General features: G+C 40.7%; 1 protein-coding gene across 2 annotated transcripts in view; it reads left to right on the top strand.

Moving 5' to 3' along the window:
- The window catches only part of VEGFD (vascular endothelial growth factor D), a 36,420-nt gene that overhangs the window by 10,664 nt on the left and 2,605 nt on the right, over window positions 1–23,151 (top strand). For both annotated transcript variants that reach the window (XM_082375828.1, XM_082375829.1), the window contains exons 2-5: window positions 8,839–9,049; window positions 13,826–14,016; window positions 17,175–17,323; window positions 18,487–18,587. In XM_082375828.1, the coding sequence (XP_082231954.1) occupies window positions 8,839–9,049; window positions 13,826–14,016; window positions 17,175–17,323; window positions 18,487–18,587 (652 nt within the window). The remainder of the gene's footprint in view (window positions 1–8,838; window positions 9,050–13,825; window positions 14,017–17,174; window positions 17,324–18,486; window positions 18,588–23,151) is intronic.

Raw genomic sequence — 23,151 nt, 5'->3', positions numbered from 1 at the left:
ACCCCACCCCCTTATCACTAAACTTCCTGAAGACACATTGCCAACAGTTGGACAGAATAGAATCATCAGTTTTGAAAGGCTTGGAAACATCGACCCACAGTTCTCGAGAGGTCCAGTGGGGAATTTTGCAAAGCTGGTCTCCTTTTTTGTATCTAGAACAGGAGGATTCTTAAGGGCAAAGGACTGGAATGACCCAAGAACAGCTTTTTGCAACTCGTAACTTCTGACAGCTCAGAGGCAGGATGGACCTCAGCCATGTACTCCCAAGCCACGCCCCTGCCCCTTGGCATTGTGTTTATGTCCTAATTTCTATGTGCCTTCAAATATTTTCTAGACTGCCATGTGAAAGGATTAGAATTTACTATTCCCAATTAAATCCCAGTAAGTTAAAGCAGTACCTATTATTTTTAATTCTGTTTGGGAGAAATGCGTTGTTTTGGCTCCTTGGGAATTTTTTTCCTGTCATCTAGGATGGTCTCACATAAGGCAGCTGCTCTCCTCGTGCTGTTTAGCCTGGAAAACAGTTTTGTTGGTCTTCAATCTTGAAAAAGTCATACAGATTGGGAAGTGGGCCACAAACAATCAATCCGGTGACTTGAGTTAAGAAAAGGCTTAGAAAATCCAGTTCAGCAAGATACTCATCCAAGTGTTTTGAATCCACGGTATAACTCAGAGGGGTTTAAAGAATAAGACTATTTCTCAGCATACATCTACCGTTTATTCCCCACTCAATGGGCTTGTATGGGGCTCAGGCACTCACCCAGGCCTTTGAACTTAAACCAGCATGCACCATCCCCAAGATGAGTGTTTCTCATTCAAATCACTTGGAAAGATTTTTTAAAGAAACTTTATTTTGAAATAATTTTAGATTTACAGAGAAGTTGCAAAGCTAGCGGAGAGAATAGCCTGTATGTCTCTCACCCAGCTTCTCCTAAGACTAGCAACCACTTACGAAGTTTTTCAAAATCCTCATGGCAAAGCTGTAGCCCAGAACCAGAAAATGAGAATCTCTGAGGATGGGATCCAAGCATCAGTGTTTCTGTGAGGCTTCTTCCCAGGCAGGTTCAAGGTGAAGCCAAGGTTGAGAACCTCTGCTACAAACCCTTACTTCTCAAAGTGTGGCCAGCCAACCAACAGTATCACCATCACCTGGGCGCTTGTTAAAAATGCACCATCCTAGGTCTCACCCCAAACCTACTCCATCAGAATCTGCATCCTGGCAAGATTGCCAGGTGATTGGTATGCACAGGAAGTTTTGAGAAGCATCGCTCTATACAAAAGATTAAACAGACCACACAAACCTGGGCCTGATGACTCTTTTTCAAATGCGTGTATGTATTATATTTATTACTCATAAATTCCTTCTTCAGATATGCATTAAGTACTTATTATATAAAAAGATGAACCTGACCCTCTAGGAGGATCTACCCTCAAGGAGATCACAGTATAGTAAGGGAAATGCAATGTGCTCATTAAAAATATAGTCTAAGTTAGGGACTTCATAGAAAGCTTCATGGAAAAAGTGGCATTTGATTTGGACCTGGAAGGAGGATACTCAGAGGAAGATCCTTGAAAAATAAGTGATGCAGTTTGAATAAGTGAATAATCTCAGGGTTAAATTTTCTATAGCATTTGATGAATCTATTTATTCATACATTTAATAAATATTAAATATTTAGCTCTTACTATTTTTTTAATTTAAGTATAGTTGATTTATAATGTGTTAGTTTCAGGTGTACAGCAAAGTGATCCAGTTATATATATACATATATGTGTATATATATTCTTTCTTTTACTTATTTTAAAATATTTATTTACTTATTTATTCATTTGGCTGCACCAGGTCTTGGTTGCAGCACACAGGATCTTCATTGCGGCGTGCGGAATCTTTTAGCTGTGGTGTACGAACTCTTGGTTGTGGCCTGTGGCATCTAGTTCCCTGACCAGGGATCAAACCCGGGCCCCCTGCATTGGGAGCGTGGAGCCTTAGCTACTGGACCACCAGGGAAGTCCCTATGTATATATATTCTTTCTAAAATTCTTTTCCTTTATAGGTTATTACAAAATATTGAGTAGAGTTCCCTGTGCTATACAGTAGGTCCTTGTTGGTTATCTATTTTATATATAGTAGTGTGTATATGTTAATCCCAACCTCCTAATTTATAGCTCTTACTATTGCTATCTGAATAAAACATATCATTACTACTCCAGTGGTCCTGAACGACCCAGTGGGGAAGACAAGCATTAAGTAAGTAATGACACAAATAATTCATTAGCGTCAGTGGTGGTAAGCGCTGGGGAGAAGGATGGGGAGCTCGGAATCCATGTGACTGACAGATCAGACCTAGGCAAGGGTGGGAGTAGTGGGGGAGGCTTCCCTATGCAGGTAACACCTGGCTGAGAAAGGTTTGGCTAGACAGAGTAGAGGGCATTCCCAGCAGAGGGAACAGCATGGACTAAGGCCAAAGCAAGAAGAAATGAACAGGGCTTCCCTGGTGGTGCAGTGGTTAAGAATCCGCCTGCCAATGCAGGGCACACGGGTTCGGGCCCTGGTCCGGGAAGATCCCACATGCCGTGGAGCAACTAAGCCCACACGCCACAGCTATTGAGCCTGTGCTCTAGAGCCCGCGAGCCACAACTGCTGAGCCCACACGCCTAGAGCCTGTGCTCCTCAACAAGAGAAGCCACCGCAATGAGAAGACCGGGCACCGCAACGAAGAGTAGCCCCCGCTCGCCGCAACTAGAGGAAGCCCGCACGCAGCAACGAAGCCCCAACTCAGCCAAAAATAAATTAATTAATTAATTTTTAAAAAAAGAAGAAATGAACAAAAGAGCAAACCAATGAAATGGGTGTCCAGTGACATCCCATTGTTCAACTGTCTGATATTTTCCATTGCCTCCAAAATAAGTAGCCTGACCTTTAAGCTTCCAATCTTCCTCTTTTTTTTGTTTTAAACAACTATATTGTCATACAAGTTACATACTGTAAAATTTGCGCATTTACCTGTTGGAAGTAAAATTCAATGGTGTTTAGTAAACCCACTGAGTGGTGCAGCCATCTTCCGTATAAGATCACTTGTGCCCTTTTACAATTAACCTTCATTCCCACTCCCAGCCCCGGGCAGCCAATAATCGATTTTCTGTCTCTTGGGTAATCCTTAGGAGCGGAATTGGTTGACTGTATGGTGAGTTTATGTTTAACTTTTTAAAGAACTGCTGAACTCTTTGCCAAAGTGACAGCACCATTTCACAGTCCCATCAACACTTGATGTTGTCTTCTTGACTGTGGCCATCGTAGTGGATGTGAAGTGGTACCCCACTGCACCAACCTCTCTTCCTAGTCTTATTTGCCAGCCCTCCCACTCTCAAACCTGCTCTGTGCCGCCACCAAAGTCAACCTCCTGCTGTTTTTTTCAGTGAGGCTCCTTGATATCCCCAAATTATGCCTTTGTTCACTCTTTGAATGTGTTCCTTGACTAGATATTTTTTGGAGGAAGAGGGCATGGAAATTGAGAGCTCAAATTATTAGGAGTACAGAAGGCCTTTGATTTCCCCACAGCGTGGATACTTGCAAAGTCCTCCTCCAAACCCAGCACCATACCTTTCCAAATATCTTAGTCACACTTGGTGTAGATGACTGTCTGGGCCTGAGCTATGGAGATGCTCATGCTTCCTCGGGGAGAACACCATGTGAACTTAGAAATTAACTAAAGAGAAAGCGGCTACCCTTCATTCTGTACCTCAGGAAGCAGTATGCATTGAAATAATGGTAAAATCTTGTTACAAAGACCTTAAACCTCACAATTTGGAAACTGGCTTGTGGTAGCCAAGACATCAGAGAATGATTTGTTATTTAGGAGGGAAATTACTAACAGTCTTGGATTCATTCCACAGACATATAAAAAGATGTTGCTGTAACAAAAAGCAGAGACCTGGTAACCCTGCCTCACTTCCTTTTGCTGAGTACTTTCTAATTATTTTAGTTTTGATTAGCACTTCCATTAGAATATAGGAAGAAATTAGGAGCAACTTACTTGGCAAACGTTTGGTAGTTAAAACCGTTGAAATCCATGGTTTAAATATGTACTGGGACCTATACTTACGCTTTCTAATTTTAATGTTTGTCTTGCTCAAGTAGGTAAAGTTAATTATACAGAAATCAACTAGTGCAGAAAGCCTCTTGGAAACAAACAGCTATTCTTGACCCTTTGTAAACATACGCCCACCCTTGCGATGAATTGGCTGTCAGGTTTCTGCTTATTCCAAATTTTCAATACCTCCACTTGTAAGAGCAAAATAAACTGTTGGCAATTTCTCAGTTATTTCAAACTAGGTTTTAAATTATGAGACTTAAAGTATGCTTAAATAACTTGTACTTGAGTAAACACTTCATTTTTTATGATGAGGTAAGTCGTATGAGCCATTCAATGGCTTAAATTCAATCCAGAGGTTTATTTCCCTCTGAGCTCTCATGGTTGGATAGTGTAAAAATATTTCTCAGATTGAATTGAAACCTGTAAGAGCTATGAAGCCTTATCATTCCGTATTTATGGATTTGCCTCAGTAAATAAAAATCCTCTCAGTAGAGTACAATTTTTAAAACATACAAAAAGCTATTTGATTGTTTTCATTATTTTGATGGGGAAGCAGTGTTGTAACAAAATTTTATTTCGCAGAGTGGATTGAATATGAAGTCGTTTTAGCGTCCAATTAGAAGAGGGAATGAATAATCATGAAAAGAGAAACTATTGAAAAACGAGCCTTGATGGCACATCATTGAATTTGAGTCGCTGGAGAGATTGGCAGTTATTCAATTTCATACCCAAATTTCTTAGATGAAGCAGCTGTGGCACGCTCCTGAAATTCAGTGCCTGTTCCCCAAACCCTATATATGCTCTTCAAGCTTCCTCCAGCCCTTGCTCCCAGAAAATTGCCTTGATTCAGACTTCTCAAAGAAGTGAGAAATCATAGGTCCCAAGCAGTCCTGCTACTTACAGACCCGCATCATCTCTATGAGCCTCCTCTTTCAGACCCTCTCATTCATTCATCTTCTGTCTACCTATCTCTGGAACTTATGTCACACCAACCCCTCTAGGTCCCTGCTTTCTCATGCATATGTTCCGTTTCTTCCTCTCTGTTGGTTCTTTCCCTCAGGTCATAAACATGTTCAAGATTTTCCCACCTTTATTAAAACATGCACACATGTACACACACACATTCACATTCACATCTGGACTTCCAAGCAAGATGACCTTCTACATTCATGTTTTGAGATGGTTTATAGTCCATAGCAATGATCGATAAAATGTAAAATTGATCACAGGATGGTAAACATCTGCAAATGGCAAACATTTGCAGAAATGGTACCAAAAACATGAAGCTGAAGAAATCAATATGTCGTATACCTTAAACCTATACCACGCTGTCAATTGTATCTCAAGAAAAATAATTTTTTTAAAAAACCATGAAGCTGAAGCTGCAGAACTGATGGACTCTTCTGGAAGGTGAAGGCCACCAAGAGTTCAGTTCCAGTGGGTAATGGGCTCCATGAGTGCAATCCATCAGATCCATGAGAGATGAACGGTTACTGCTCTTGGCTGCCTGGAGCTGTGTCTTCTATGAAACTGCTTCACCTGAGCCAGAGGACAAGGCAGGGCTTGAGCTGAGCTGATCCCTGAGTCATAAATACTCAGTAAGATTCTGGACCCAGGGCCCTGAGTGTCAGGGGATGCAACCACAGACCTTTAAATGAAGAAAGAAAAAACGAATCTCCCAATGAAGATGAAACTACTAAACAAAATTCCAAAGCACATAGAGGTAATGATTACTGAGAAAGACAGCCAATAAAATGAGTAATCGGGATACAACTCATATATATGAAGTTAAAATATAAAACAATTTGAATACTTAAGTCTATTTACAACCCTCAAAGAGATAAAGGACTAATATTCATGAAACAAAAATGACAAATTAGGAAAACCGTACAGAAATGAAACAAAATGCAGATGGGAAGGAGAATAAAGTAGAAATATTTGACATTAGAAATATGGTAATTGAAATTAAAAACTTAAACTCTAGACTCACACGATTGGAGAATTGGTGATTGGGAAGAGGAACCAATTAAATTACCTGTCACATTAAAAACATGAAGAGGAAAAAATAGATAAATATGAAAGCACATGTAAGATCATTAAAAGGCTCCAATACATGTCTGATAAATGTTTCAAAGAAGAGAATAGAGACAATATAATACTTGGAATAATGAAAAATACAATAACTGAGAACATTAAGGAATTGTTAAAAAAAAAGGACAGGTGGCCTCAGATTGAAACTGCTATGAAGGTCTCTATTGCAACTTCTCAACTCTCCCATTCTAGAATAAAAGCAGCTGTAGACAATATGTAAGTAAATGGACATGGCTGTGTTCCATTAAAACTTTATTTATAAAGACAGGCAGGCAGCAGACTAAATTATGCCAGGGGGCTGTAGTTTGACAACCGTTGATCTAGAAAATTAACCATTGTTTATATTTTCATGTATATTCCTCCAGATATTACATATATATTTAATTTGATACTATGATTAACCATAGTTAATTATATATATGTATATATAATGTACATTACACACACATAATTTTTAAAGAGATATCATAACTGTATCATACATGACTGGGACCACACTTGCTCTTTTGAACACCCACTTTTGGACAACTCTTGGTATCCATCATCATAGCTTAAAAAAAAAAATCCCCAACAGAGGAATGGATAAAGAAGATGTACATGTATACAATGGAATATTACTCAGCCATAAAAAGGAACAAAATTGTGCCATTTGCAGAGATGTGGATGGACCTGGAGACTGTCATACAGAGTGAAGTAAGTCAGAAAGAGAAAAACAAGTATTGTATATTAACAATATATGTGGAATCTAGAAAAATGATATAGATGAACTTATTTGCAAAGCAGAAATAGAGACACAGACGTAGAGAACAAGCGTATGGACACCAAGGGGAGAAAGGGGGTTGGGATGAATTGGGAGATTGGGATTGACATACATACACTACTATGTATAAAATAGATGACTCATGAGAACCTACTGTATAGCACAGGGAACTCTACTCAGTGCTCTGTGGTGACCTAAATAGGAAGGAAATCCAAAAAAGAGGGGATATATGTATACGTATACCTGATTCACTTTGCTGTACAGCAGAAACTAACACAACATTGTAAAGCAACTATACTCCAATAAAAATTTTAAAAAAAGAAAAAAAAAATCCCACTCCCAAAACACTGCTAAATGATACAGATTTTAACTAAAGTTTTTGAGGGGCAGTGGAGGAGGATATACATCACACCACCCAGTGTCCAGATGGAAGTGCCATTTGCTCATCTCCGTTTTCCCCCACTGCCCCTCCCCCTGTCAGGTAGCTGACATTCACCTCTCGCTCCACCTTCCTGTCTCAGCACCATCCTGCAGCCACACTGTTTCTTCCCTCCCTCGCCTCCCTCACCCCAGCTCTAAAAAACACGTCCTCAGCATGCATATGCAAACCACACAGCAGAACATAAACTCAGTAACCACAGGCTCAGCAGGAGAAAATCCACGTCCCTAACCATAGACAGACTACCTTATTATGTCTCCAGCACATTCCAGGGAGGACTCAATTCCTTCTGTCCCAGTATACATCTACATCATTGATTTTGACGATCACATAGTATTCATTGTATGCATATATCATTATTTATATAACCAAGTCCCTAATTTTGAACAATTCGACTGCATACTGAGAATCTTTTATCAGCCAAGTCTTTTTTTTCCTCATAAATCCATGGGTTGTATCAGTCAATACAGTTCATGCAACTGTGTGGAAAGGAAATTTTCAACATAAGCTCTAGAAGTGTATTTTTTCAGAAAAAATAATCATGTCTTTGGAATAGTAAACAGGTTTAAAAAGGAAAAAAAAGTTCAGAGGGTTAGAAGTCAGCAAATTCAGATTATCAGGTTCTTAAAATCTTTCCTTCTTGTGTGACTGTAGGCAGGGTCGCCAAGACTTTGTGGGTCAGTGTCTCAAATAACAGATGAAAACAATTGTCATTGGCTCCTGCACAAAATAGTGTGATTTTAAAATCTATATTAGTTTCCTGTGGCTGCCATACTGAATTACCACAGACTTGATGGCGAAGACAACAGAAATTTATTCTCTCGCAGTTCTGGAATCCAGTTGCAAAATCAAGGTGTCAGCAGGGCCATCCTCCCTCCATCGGCTCTCGGAAAGAATCATTCCTTGAGTCTTCCAGCTTCTGGTGGCTTCAGACGACCCCTGGCTTGTGGCTGCGTTACTTAAGTCTCTGCCTCCGGCTTCACAAATCCTTCTCCTCTGTGTCTGTGTCTTCCCTCGTCTGTCTTTTATAAGGATGCTTATCTTTGTATTTAAGGTCCACCCAGATAATCCAGGATGACCTCATGTCAGGATCCTTAACTTCATTACATCTACAAAGATCCTTTTCCAAAAAAAAGTCATATTTGCAGCTTCTGGGGGCTAGGACGTGGACATGTCATTTAAATGTCCACCATTCAACCCACTACGATACTGTCTTTAAGTGTTCTGAGAACCCAGGGGGAATAAGTCGTTCCATCAATCATAAATGAACAGAATGTGAATCAGAACTACTAGATGTCATTTTTCCTAGGTACTGGTGTCCATTTGAATAATCTAATTTCTTTTTAGCTCTACTTACACTTGTAAGTGTTAGCAATGAATATTATCAAGACAAACTAGAACTTGAGTAAGTTGCCTGTAAGCCAGTTTTTCTGTTTGTTTTGTTTCGCTTTAAGCGGGCATCCCGGTCAATGTTAGAACAATCTGAGCAGCAGATTAGGGCGGCTTCGGGTTTGGAGGAACTACTGCAGATCACCCACTTCGAGGACTGGAAGCTGTGGAGATGCCGACTGAAGCTCAAAAGTCTCACCAGCGCGGACTCTCGCTCAGCATCCCATCGGTCCACCAGGTTTGCGGCCACTTTCTATGACATTGAGACGCTAAAAGGTAGGTGTGTGCATGCGGAGGCCAATTCTTACTCTTTATCAGATAGTAACAAATGCGCCAACTTCTTCGAAAAGTTTGAGTAGGGCGGGCACGTGTCTGGGAGAAAAAACAAGGGGGTCTTTGATTTCATAGCTTCAGTGTTAGTGGAGAGTCCTGGTTTCCTGTGTTTACTCCACAGAGAAATATACCCAATATGATTTTGAGATCAAAATTCAACACCAAGTAACACTTCCCAATATGGAAATATATTTAACTCAGAGATGTGAGGGCAAAAGAAACCCAGAAAGCCTGTTCTTAATAGAAAAAAAATAATTTAGTTTACTTAAAAAATAAAACAACCTGGGTATTCATTAATAAGGAGCATTCTACGGCCATACATACATGGATAAAAACCAATAGATTAGGTATAGCTTTTTCATGTCTTCAAAATTCTGTGATTTTTTTAAAAATTAATTTTATTTATTTATTTTGGCTGTGTTGGGTCTTCGTTTCTGTGCGAGGGCTTTCTCTAGTTCCGGCGAGCGGGGGCCACTCTTCACCGCGGTGCGCGGGCCTCTCACTGTCGCGGCCTCTCTTGCTGAGGAGCACAGGCTCCAGACGCGCAGGCTCAGTAATTGTGGCTCACGGGCCCAGTTGCTCCGCGGCATGTAGGATCCTCCCGGACCAGGGCTCGAACCCGTGTGCCCTGCATTGGCAGGCAGATTCTCAACCACTGCGCCACCAGGGAAGCCCCTGTGATTTGATTTTTTTTTTTTTAAAGATTTATTGATTGATTGATTACTATGTTGGGTCTTCGTTTCTGTGTGAGGGCTTTCTCTAGTTGCGGCGAGCGGGGGCCACTCTTCATCGCGGTGCGCGGGCCTCTCACTATCGCGGCCTCTCTTGTTGCGGAGCACAGGCTCCAGACGCGCAGGCTCAGTAGTTGTGGCTCACGGGCCCAGCCACTCCGCGGCATGTGGGATCTTCCCAGACCAGGGCTCGAACCCGTGTCCCCTGCATTGGCAGGCAGACTCTGAACCACTGCGCCACCAGGGAAGCCCCGTGATTTTTTTTTTTAAAGTGAAAATGAAAAGTAGAATTTAGAAGCTGAGTTGGAATAATGCATATTGGTATTACTAGGAGAATAATTGAGGGGGAAAGTCTCTAGGCAAAAGAATCCAGACGCTGGGCTAGAAAATAACATGATTTGAAATAAAGAGAATGACTCTTCCCTAGTAAGGTTTGGAGGATCTTTATAAGTAAACTATTGTCTGTATGTACTGTCCTATAATGAATGACATGCTTGCCAAATACAGTTGTGCGGCCTCCAATTAGGCATTTAACTTTTTTGATGATGTGTCAAAACAGCACAAGAAACCACCGTGGCATTGATGATTTAGCATTTTAGATTTGATTAACATATGATTACCTGGTATCAGATTGTAGCTATTACATAATTTAAATTGACTGCTCAGCCAAAATTATTCTTTTCTTTCTCTGTAGAGTTATCTTTATTTTCTTCCGTTTGTAAAAGGACGATATTGTTGGCTGCGGGGAAGGCTGTGCGTAGGTGGGATCAATACCTTAGTAGCGCCAGAGCCCGGGAGTGAAGAGGACGCTTGGTGCGCATCTGTATGACTGTGTCTAAATGAGTTGAGATGGTTGGAACCATGGCCTAGAACCCAATTTAGCCAGAGGTCTGAAGCTCTAGTTGTTTCTGTGTGGTGAATTAGCAAGGACTTCATGAAAGTAAAGGGATCAGACCTCATCTGGAGATTCAGGGCCTTAACCAGATTACCTGTTTGAAGGCCTGAGGCAAGCCTGGAGATGCTCTGTGAAGATGGAGATAGAGAAGCGTTACCATAAAACCAAGAGGAGGTGATTTTAAAAAGGCATTCATGTCGAAATTGACATTTTCTAAGGAGGAAACCATAAAAATTTTTCAAAAATATTTTTTAAAAACATAAATAATATGGAATTTGCCAACTCTGAAATGTCTCTTGTTACATGGGAGGGGCGGGATCATCTAAAGTTACTTAGTAAGTTAGAAGCAGCAAATAATCAAATCGGTGTGGTATCCCAATTATAATTTGTTATAATTTGTTATAACTCTCCCTCATGGATTTCAGGGTAATTCCCCGAGGAAGAGCAGTCCTGCTGGGCAGTAGTAATGAAAGTAGAGGTATGAAGCCTTTGCTCAGTGTCATTGGTCATAGTTACACACAATGCTCTGACTTTGAAAACTTAGTTTTATAAAAAAGAAAATGGAAAGCAACATTTAAATAGCATTTTAAACAAGGAATGTTTGTATAACTTGATTACTTGATTTTTCAAGGATTTATGATTAATAATAGTGAATTAAATAGTACCTAATGGGGTAATTTATCTCTCATGTTTACAACCTTCAGACCCTGTATATAAATATTCATAATCAGACATTTTAAACGGTTTCTTGGACTCGAAGATTTTATGATGAAAAAACAGAGTTTAGGTAAATTGTGTAGTATATGCAGTGCTTTTCAGGCAGCCAAACGTATTTTGTGTTTTCAGTGATTGAAGAAAGCAACATATGAGGAAATCTGAGATTAATGGGCGGAAAAGGAAAAAGGCTGTGGAAAAGATGTTTTAAGAGAATAATTTAGAGACTAGCGTCAGATCTGCAACAATAATATTTTATCTGTATCCTCCAGATAGAAGTTCTCTCTATCCCTTCTGGTAGAAACATGTTCACATATACAGGAATTCAGAATCTGGGCAGAGACCAATTACAAATTTTTGAAGATGGGGTAAAAATGGAGAAGAGTTTATCTATCACTGTAACACATTACCCCAAAACTTAGCTGCTTCAGACAACATTTTTTTATCGCACAGTTTCGGTGGGTCAGAATTGCAGACATAGCCTCAATTGGTATCTCTCCTTCAGGGTCTCTCCGGAGGCTGCAGTCACGGTGTCAAACTTGGGTCACAGGCAGCATCTCAAGGTTCAGTTGGGGCTGGATGTGCCTCCAAGTTCACTCAGAGGTTGTTGGCAGGATTCAGTTCCAGACAGGCTGTTGGACTGAGGGTCCCAGCTCCACACTGGCGGTTAGGTAGAGGCCACCCTCAGTCCCCTGCCATGTGGGCCTTTCCAACGTGATGGCTGGCTTCATCCAAGCCTGCAAGCTGAGAAGGCAAAAGAGTGCCAGCGAGAGATGGTGATTGCTAGCAAGATGGAAATCAGTCTTTGTTAACCTAATCGTGGCAGTGCCATCCCATCACGCTTGCTGTATTCTCTTCATAACATTCGGGTCACTAGGTCCAGCCCACACGCAGAGGAGGGGATTACACAGGGTGTGAACACCAGGAGGTGGGCGTGATGGAGGGTCAGATTAGAAGCTGCCAACCACTAAGGGTTTTCACCACTCCCCTCCACCCCAGTGTATAATCAACTCTACAATTCCATGGCAAACTAAAAGAAAGTCTTTAAATATTGTCTTTATCATAAAATTGAATCATTTCCCAAAAACGTCCATAGAAAGGCTATGCAACATTAAGTATCAAAGCATCAAAATCTAATTAAAAAAAAATAAACTTTGAGAGAAAGGCGAGTATGTTTTACAAGAATGTATGTAATCTTTTTTGATTCCCCGAGGCTTGTTTCTTTTTCTTGTTTCCCACAAATTAGCTAGAAAGGCCAGAATATTGCTCCTTTCATCAAAATGAACCAGCTTGGGCTTCCCTGGTGGTGCAGTGGTTAGGAGTCCGCCTGCCAATGCAGGGGACACGGGTTCGAGCCCTGGTCCGGGAGGATCCCGCGGGCCGCGGAGCAGCTAAGCCTGTGCGCCACAACTACTGAGCCTGCGCTCTAGACCCCATGAGCCACAACTACTGAGCCCACGTGCCACAACTACTGAAGCCCGTGCGCCTAGAGCCTGAGCTCTGCAACAAGAGAGGCCAACGTGGTGAAAGGCCCACGCACCGCAACGAAGAGTAGCCCCCGCTCACCGCAACTAGAGAAAGCCCACGCGCAGCAATGAAGACCCAACGCAGCCAAAAATAAATCAATAAATAATTTTATTTAAAAAAAAAAAGAACCAGCTTATTTCATCATTTGATAGAAACATCAGTATCGGGCATTTGCAAATGAGAACACTCTGACTTGAGGAAAGATTAGTTTCACTTAACTTTTCATTCATGTGTTTGCCGTATATAGTTAGTTAAGCAACCAATAGAAAGATACTTCTTTTTTCTTTAATTTTATTTTTTATTTTTTTGGCTGCACTGCACGGCTTGTGGGATCTTAAGTTCCCCGACCAGGGATTGAACCCGCACCCTCGGCAGTGAAAGCATGGAGTCCTAACCACTGGACCGCCAGGGAATTCCCGAAACGTATTTGTTAATGGTGCTAAAACCTACCCACACCTGGCTTCACGGAGAAGCAATGCTACCCAGCTGTGTCCTGTAAATTGCTTAATAAATAATGCTTACATGTCATTGCTTTATGTGCATCCGTTTACTTCCTTATTAGCAGGCTTCTCCAGATGTACCCGATGTAGTTATATCCAGAACATGGTGTTCAGCACCAACGGAGAGTAGAATTAGAGTCTACGAAGGGATCGTATAAATGGGAAGGAACGCAGATTTTGGTTGTAAATTTTCTGCACGCAATCCTTGGTTAAAGGACTGACCCCAAATACCCATCTAGTGAAATCACCAAGCGCTGCACGTGTGAGAATGACGGTGTTGAGTGTAACCCTGGCACACGTGGGCATGTCAGGGCCCTTTGTTCTGCCGGCCCAACGAGCTGCCTCTCCGCAGTTATAGATGAGGAATGGCAAAGGACGCAGTGCAGCCCTCGAGAGACGTGCGTGGAGGTGGCCAGCGAGCTGGGGAGAAGCACTGACACGTTCTTCAAGCCCCCCTGCGTGAACGTGTTCCGGTGTGGCGGCTGCTGCAACGAAGAGAGCCTCGTGTGTGTCAACAGCAGCACCTCGTACGTTTCCAAACAGGTATGAGGACATCAGCCCTCTCCGGAGCCCTGACGCCGATAGTGTCGACGGCTACAGCTCAGCCGATTGCCAAGCGCTGTCTCAACGCTTTATGTGTGTCATCTCATTTAACCCTGAGATAAGCTAAATGGGTAGCTTATCATCTTCCTTTATAGATGAGGAAATGGAGGCTCAGAGAGGTAGCTTATGGCAGAGCTGGGATTCAAATCCAGGTGACTCCAAAGCCTGAACCCTTGTCAGTTGCTGTCTCTCTGATGCTATAATGTCAAGGATCAGAAAATCATATGGAAGTTGCTAGAACAGACGTTTAAAGGAACAAAGATATACACACTGACTTGTGTATTCATTAGGTTCCGTGTTGTTCACATGGCGTGACTGAGAAGAGTTCAGTGAAGGGTGGGGGAAGGAGAAAGGGCTGGTGAAGTACCCAGAGCTGGCAGAAAGGGGGAGCTTTTCCCACCCTTAGACTGAAGAGGCAAGAGGATGGAGCGGTTATGGGAACCGAGAGGAAATGGAGACGCGGGCTGCAGGACTGGCTGGAGGAGGGGCGGCCACTGCCAACCCTTAGCCCGGCAAGGGGGTGGGGGGCAAGGGGGCCTGTAGATCCATTCCATGGAGGTCAGCATCCTGGGATACAGCCCAGTGGGGAAGGAAGGAAAGAGGATGGCGTCTCCGGAGGCGCAAATGGAAAATATCTAGCACAAAAGACCTTTGAAAATAATCCTCCAGTCCCCATGAAAGAAATAATTCTTCCCTCTCCATCTTATAAAATTCCCCTTGCTCAGTAGATAAGTTTTTGTTTCTGTCGCTACCATAGTGTTGTGAAATGTAATAGACGTGGCATAGTAGAGCAGTAATAACAAACTTAGCAAAACATTAAAAAGCTGTAAGTCAAACTACATTCCTTTTGGTTCTGTGTCGCAAATTCCTCACGCATATTGGTATATTCATTGAATTGTCACATTTGCCTCTACCGTCTAGCCTCATGATTGTGAAAAGAGGTAGCACAATAAAATTACCTATGCACTGAATATACCCATGTTAGGTAATTATCTTAATTGGATGGAAAGAATGGAATCCTGATTTGTTTGGTACTAGGTTAACTTATCCTTAATTTTTCCCCCCTACTTAAAATATCCCTTAAACTGAAGAGTTTCTTTTTCTAAATTCTTTTAGAGAATCTTGGAACTTGTAAAAATTCTGACCTCTGCTGTTTGACAATCAGGGAAAAAAATGACATAAGTATGGCTAAGCATCAACTGTCAGTGGAAATAGCTTGCATAACGTAAGAGGCTTTAGTTCATGACCGTGTTATGCCCTAGAGTATAGCTGAAAAATTTCGCAAGAAGATGGAGTTCATGCAAAATAAACACTCTAAAAACACCCTCTTACTTAGACTCATGGAAGTGCCATTACGTATGAAAAGGTCAGGCTAAACACAACTTTAATGGATTGCTTCCACTTAATAATAGATAATTGAGTACTTTATTTTGCCTGCTGTCCTCAACAAATGAGTAGTTTTAAAGAATGTGCTTAAGTGTAAATGTACAGCAGTTTTTCTTTCCAAATATGCATATTTGAACATTGTAATAGTGGTTTTTTTAAAAAGAAAAACTACCTCTCATCCCAAAGTTATGGACTGTTCAGTGAAATACATCTTAGAAACTAAGTGAATAAATGAAGACTCTATGTAGTAAGGACTACACGGAATGCTGATTGAATGGACAGAGCATTAAAATCGAGTTGAAACGCATCCATACATCAGAGAGCCTCTCTAGAAACAAAGTAACTGATATTCTCAGCAAGTAAATTTTACTTGCGGAGATCCCATCTTGCTTCTTCTGGTCACAGCAATTTCATTCCAAAAAGTAATAAGGCATATTCTTAAGAGTATCCCCTCTAGCTCTAGAGTAGACTGCCTGGGTTCAAATCCCCACTCTTCCAATCAATAGTTATATGGCCTTAGGCAAGTTATAGAACCTCTCTGTACATCTGTTTCTTCACCTGTAGAGTTGGAGGGGGGTAATTTAAAAAACCCTCCCTATAATGTTGTTATAAGGGTAAATGAATTAATATAAAAGTGCTTACAACAGGGGCTAGCATATAGAAACGTAGAATGATAATATTCATGTTACCTATCATTGTTTGGGCATGATGGTCTTGTATCAGTCAGTTGTTACTATATAATGCTGCATAATAAACACGCTAAAACTTAGTGGCTTCAAGCAACGATGGCTTTTTCTCATTCATATATCTGAGATTCATTTAGTTTAGAGTGGGCTCAGTTGGGCTTGGTGGCAAGCTGCAGGTTGAGTCCAGGTCTGGTCCCTGTGTCTCGTATCCCTTAGACCAGCAAGCCTGCCACATCATGCTCTTCACATGGCTGGAGCAAATGCATGCACGCACAGTTCAAGTCTGTGCTTGTGTCATGTCTGCTAATGTCCTGTCAACCAAAGCAAGTCACATGGCCAAGTCCAAAGTCAAGGAACAGAAAACTATATTCCTCCAATGGAGATGGCATGGGAAGAGATAAGTAAATCGTTTTGAACAATAATCTGTTCACCATGGTTGCAAGGAAACTTCATAGCTATAATTTCATTTAATCCTTACAATTCACAGTCAGACTTAAAGCAGGAGGAGCAGGGAACATTTTACAAGGTTACCATTTTACAAGGTCACCATTTTACAAGCATTCTAGGGACACCAAAATTTTAAGAGATTTGACAAAACTTAAATACTTGATAAAGTTGGTTAAGGCCCTGGTCTTCTGACACCCAGCCCAGAATTCTTTCCATCATGCCAGCCCTTAGCCTTATTAGTTCTGTTTTTTTTTTTAAATTTTATTGAAGTATAGCTGATTTACAATGTTGTGTTAATTTCGGTTGTACAGCAAAGTGACTCAGTTATACACATATATATTCTTCTTCATATTCTTTTCCATTATGGTTTATTACAGGTCATTGAATATAGTTTCCTGTGCTATACAGTAAGACCTTGGTGTTTATCCATCCTATATATAATAGTTTGCATATTAGCTCTATTCTTAATGGACGACTTTGCTAAAGTCGTTACCGTAAGGGACAAAGGCAAAAATGCAGACTGTAGAAATCATTCTTATTTTTTAAAATATGTATTATAGTTCTCTTTCTCTGCTCTAGCTCTTTGAGATATCAGTACCTTTGACATCAGTACCTGAATTAGTGCCTGTTAAAGTTGCCAACCATACAGGTTGTAAGTGCTTGCCAACAGCTCCCCGCCATCCGTACTCGATTATTAGAAGATCCATCCAGATCCCAGAAGAAGATCGGTAAGCATTTCTTATACTTCCTTATGCTTGTTCTTGCCTTGGCTAAAGCTGTGTGTGGAGAATAGTTCATTAATTACAGAGTCATCGCTCTCTCTTCAAGCTCTTTGTCTTTTAGGTTCTAACCCAGATCTACGGGTAATAACTGTTTGGCAAGTATATTTTTTATGAGGTGTTACATGTATATTGCAGTAGGATCAGAAAGTTCAGTGGTTATGAACTCAGCATGTCAAGCTGTGGGCACGTTTGTTCTTAATATGCATAGTCTGATGCAGGTGTAAAACTCTACTCCAGACTCAAATTTGGCATCTGTTCCCTCATTCCAGAACAAGCATTAGATAAAACCCATTTCAGGCTGTTTACATATTTAAGTCCCGAAGTTAGGAGGGGGAAAGAAGGCTCCTGGAGTCACTGGGGAGTGGCACAACCATGTGCATCTGATTCTGGCGATTTTTTAAGCCTTCCTCTTAAGTTGACCAAATGGGAAATATTATTTTAAATGAAAAATGACTTAAATTTAATTTGACTAGACATTTTCTTGTGAGTATTTTGTGATTCTTTATGAGACAAATTATGACACCCTCAGGTGTTCTGAAATCAAAGGTAAGAATCATTGATTTGGGGAAAAAGAATTTACTACAGAGAAACAAAGGGCAAATCACAACTATTGAATAAAAATATAAAGTAATTAAGTTGGATACTTAGATCTTGCAAAAGTAAAGGAGTAAACGCACTGTGTGAGTGCCAAGTAGAAAAGAAAGCTCATAATAAAGGAACATTTATCCTCAAGATTTTCCTGCTGTCCTGGCCAATGTTCTTATCTCCGTTTTACAGACGATAATGCTTAGGAGCGATGTTAGAACACTATTCACTTGGGGTAAATAAGCTCTGTTGACAGCTAATTTACATAGTTTTTAACACCAATCCTCTTAAAAAGATTATACCTTTCCAAAATTACAGTTTGGTTTCCAAACGTTTCCACAGAGAATATTTGTAATTACAGAATTACTATCTAATAACATGCTGTTCATAAATATGAATTAAGCTCCTTAAAAATCTTCACTATTCTCCACTCGGAAATGTATTCAACATTTTTAAAAAAATGTTCCAAAAATATGATTACCCTTGAAAGCTTTAAAATCTGATTTATTGTTTTCTCCTCCTAGCTGTTCCCATTCCAAGAAACTCTGTCCTATTGACATGCTCTGGGACAGCAACAAATGTAAATGTGTTTTACAGGAGGAGAATCCACTCGCCGGAATGGAAGGTAATCATAGCAGTGGTGAAATGATAATAGTAATAATAATAATAACAACAATAGCAACTAGTATTTATTGACCAAGCGATCTTGTAAGCCTTTTATATGTATCAACTCATTTAATCCTCCCAATAATCCTATAATGTATGATTAGTATCCCTTTTTTTTTTACAATTACAAAATGGACACACCAAAATGTCTAGTAACTTTCTAGACACACAGGTAAGAGTGATAGAAGCAGTGAGAGTCCAGAGACCTCTGTGCTGTAATTATACAGTAAGTCTACCAATGCATCATTCTGCTTTTTCATCTTAAAGACCCAAATGATTAGAGCATCCCAAAACATTGAATTTGAAAGGGAATGATAACCTTTAATGAAAGCCACTTCAGCATGAAACACGAGTCAACCACATTTTACTAAGTTATTTATATAAAAGTCCTACAGGAACGTAAGGTCATTTTGGACGTGTTGGTTTCTTTCAACTGTGTCATGTGAAAACATGCCAATAATTTGAAAAAAATGGGGAATAAGAGAAGACTTCTTCTGAAACGAGGGCAAAGTAAAAGCAAAACACGGCTATTGGGCTCAGGGGAGTTGGGAACCAGCTGAGCTAGGCTCTCGTCACTGCACATAACTCACAATGCTCTGATTTTTGATTATGAACATCTGGCCGAAAGTGAATCCACTTTTTATTGACTTCTGAGAGAACTTGACGTGATTCCACTGTAAAGATCGCAAGGAATCATGCAATTTGAACCTTGCTTGTTTCCAACTATGATCTACAAGCAAGATTAGTAAGGATTAAGCTCTAAGGAATCTGTCCTAGAAACTGTAAATAACAAGCTATTCCCTATGCTTCTGTCTCTCAGCTTCCAAGTGTTTTCATGAAAGCTCAACGCAGGGTTTGAGGGAATCTTAAAGTTCATGTAGTTTAAATGCCCATGCAGATCTTTTTTTAAAATTGAAGTCTAGTTGACTTACAGTGTTTCAGGTGTAGAGCAAAGTGATTCAGTTTTATATATATATTCTTTTCAGATTATTTTCCATTATAAGTTATTGAATATAGTTCCCTGTGCTATACAGTAAGTCCTTGTTGGTTATCTATTTTATATATAGTAGTGTGTATATGTTAATCCCAAACTCCTAATTTATCCTCTCCCCCCTTTCCTTTTGGTAACCGTAAGTTTGTTTTCTATGTCTGTGAGTCTATTTCTGTTTTGTAAATAAGTTCATTTGTATCATTTTTTTAGATTCCACATATAAGTGATATCATATGATATTTGTCTTTCTCTGACTTACTTCACTGAGTATGATAATCTCTGGGTCCATCCATGTTGCTGTAAATGGCATTCTTTCTTTCTCTTTTATGACTGAATAGTATTCCATTGTATATATGTACCACATCTTCTTTATCCACTCCTCTGTTGATGGACATTTAGGTTGCTTCCATGTCTTGGCTATTGTAAGTAGTGCTAACATTGGGGTGCATGTACCTTTTCAAATTAGAGTTTTTGTCTTTTCTGGATATATGCCCAGGAGTGGGATTGCTGGGTCATACAGTAACTCTGTAAATGCCCATGCCAATCTTGAATGTCATGTACATCCTTCCCACCAAGTCTTCAGCCATCCTCTGCTAGAAAATACATCCCAGTTACACCGGGCACACTCTTGTTGCTGATAAACTATATTGAACCTGAATCTGTCTCTCTCTCTGTCTAGAAGAGTGCTGTCCAATGGAATTACAGTGAGAGTCACATATGCAACTTACATTTTATAGTACTCACCTTAAAAAGGTTAAAAGAAACAGATGAAATTAATTTTAATGTTTTACTTAATCTAAAATATAAAAATACTCTCATTTCAACATGCAAGCAATATAAAATTTATCAAGGATATACCCTTCGTTCTTTGTGCTAAGTCTTTGAAATCCAGTGTGTATTTTGCACTTAGAGCACATCTCAATTCACACTTGCCATTTCATGCTCATTCTGGCCCGTAGCCAGCATGTTGGACAGCCCAGCTCTAGAGCTTCAACTTGTTAGTTCAGCTTTACCCTATAGAACCATGTAAAACCAATCTAATTCTTTCTCTATGTGACCCATTTTTAAACTGTGTTAGAAAGTTATTGTGTGGAATCCAAAAAATGGTACGAATGAACTTATTTACAGAACAGAAATAGAGTCACAGATGTAGAAAACAAACTTATGGTTACCAAGGGGGAAGGGGGAGGAGGGATAAATTGGGAGATTGGGATTGGCATATACACACTACTATATATAAAATAGATAACTAATAAGGACCTACTCTATAGCACAGGGAACTCTACTCAGTACTCTGTAATGACCTATATGGAAAAAGAATCTAAAAAAGAGTAGATACAGGTATATGTGTAACTGATTCACTTTGCTGTACACCTGAAACTAACACAACGTTGTAAATCAACTATTCTCCAATAAAAATTTTTTAAAAAAGAAAGTTATCGTGGAAAGCTGTATACATAGAACTTAAAGGCTGTTCTAATCAAGCTTTCCCTGGTACGCAGCTCCTGGGAGAGAGATTTGTACTTTGGAGGTTTACATGCAGGACTGCTTTCAAAGGTGAGGGGTCGGGGGCAGGACTGGGCAGAGGGAGAAGTTGAACTGTGTTGCAGTTGCTGAGAGGCGTTAGCCAAGCCTGTGGGGAGCTGAAACTGGGACAGCCCGTGGGGCGATGCCTCAGATTGAGGCAAAGGGGCTGGGTCCTATGGACTTGTCACTGGATATGGGCTGCCTCAGAGAGGGGATATAACCTTGGGTGAGGCAGCTTCTTTCTGCTGCAGGTAATTCCTGGGGAGGGACTTAGCCGGTGCCCACGTGTGTTGAGGGCGGGAAGAGTGGTGGAGAAAGAGAGGAGTGCTCCGAGCCAGGGAAAAATGAGTGCTCAGGGCTGGAAGTGAAAGACCGCAGCGCGTCAGGCTGCTGGAAGACGGTCAGCATGGTGGGGACGTTACAGGAGGGGGCTGGGTAGATGTGAGAGAGGAAGCCGGAGCAGTTCACAGGGGACCCTTGTAAAGTGTGTCCCAGAGCTTGGATGTGATGCTAAACGCAAAAGGAAACCACTCAACTGGTTTAAGTGGACAGTCACAGCACCAGTTAGAATTTTAACAAAATCAACCGAGTGACAGTGTACAAGAGGATGGGTTGGCCTGGGGCAGGCAAGGAGGAAGGGGGCCTTTTGGGAAGTTGTGGCAATGATGGAAGTGAGAGGCATGGGGTAGCCTGGATCACTTCTGGTCACTTCTCATTTTCATCTCCTGCAACTCAGTTAATGTGGGCCAAGGTCATGGTCACTTCTCCAGTGGCTTCATCAAACTGATGACATATATTGAGCTTACTGTTCACTAATTACTTTTTCTTCCCACACATGTGGCTATTAAGCCAGCTGCCTTTTCTACAATAACTTCTCTTCCCTGGATGAGCATATGTGAGTTAGTGAATCCAAGTCCAATTTAATTTCATCTTGTTAGATTCAGGCCATTGCTCTAAACTGTTTTAAAAAACAAACAGACAAACAAACAAGGAAACTAACAATACCAAAAAAAGAAAAAAAAAATTAGGGAGTCCTGATTCTGGATTTTAAATTCCTCAAGATACCCACAAATTCAAGAGTTTACCTGGAAAAATTCCATCAGTTTATTGATTTAAAATGATAAATGGAACAAGGCTAAGGACCTAACACCTTGGTATCCCATCATCAACTTCCCTAGGATTGAAATTGATATGCAATACATCCGGGTATCACCCTTAGCTAGTTACCGCTTCACTCAGCTCTCCTACATCCATTCTCTGTCACTTTCAACTTATCTATAAGGATTGAGGTCAGCCACTGCCAACTACCTTGCTGAAGTTCAGCAGATACCTGGTAGACTGTGTTTCCCTAAACCACAGCTCCAAGAATGGAGTTGGGACAGCCTGAAGTGTTCTAAGTGAATCTCTACTGCCACCTAGTGATCCTTGCAAATCTTTTAGGAGCTTCTATCTAGTCTCATCTTGCCCCAAAGTGACATCTGGCATCTGCGTATGGCTTACAAAGCTTACCTTTTTCCTCTTCACACAATTCAGAATGGAGGATCCTCAGATCTAGCCTTTCAACACCCATTCCACATGAGCCCTCAAAGATCATCAATCACAGAGCAGTTAAGACTATGAGATTGGATGACATGAGATTGCCATTTTGATATATCATTAATGGCCAGATATTGGCAAGACCATATGCCTTAACCCAATGTCTTGGAATGCTAGATGGGATTCTTCAGAATCTCCATATGTCGGCCTGCTTCAGGACCCTTTTATTACAACAAATAAACTCAGCAAATGTTTATCAAGTGCCTATTTTATGCCAGAACGATGAGACCTGATCCCTATAACCTTTAGGATTTTTTCATTAACAGAGGAAACATAGAAATAAACAGACAAATGTAAGCAGTACCAGAAAGGACAGAATGGAAATATGCACAGGGTAAGGGCACTTAACTAAACTTGAAGTTGGGAAAGGTATCAGGGGGAAAGGATGACTAGCAAAGGGAAAAAGACA

The sequence above is a fragment of the Balaenoptera borealis genome, assembly GCF_965194805.1.
Source record: "Balaenoptera borealis genome assembly, chromosome: X".
Classification (NCBI taxonomy): Eukaryota; Metazoa; Chordata; class Mammalia; order Artiodactyla; family Balaenopteridae; genus Balaenoptera; species Balaenoptera borealis.
This window is presented reverse-complemented; position numbering and strand designations above follow the sequence as displayed.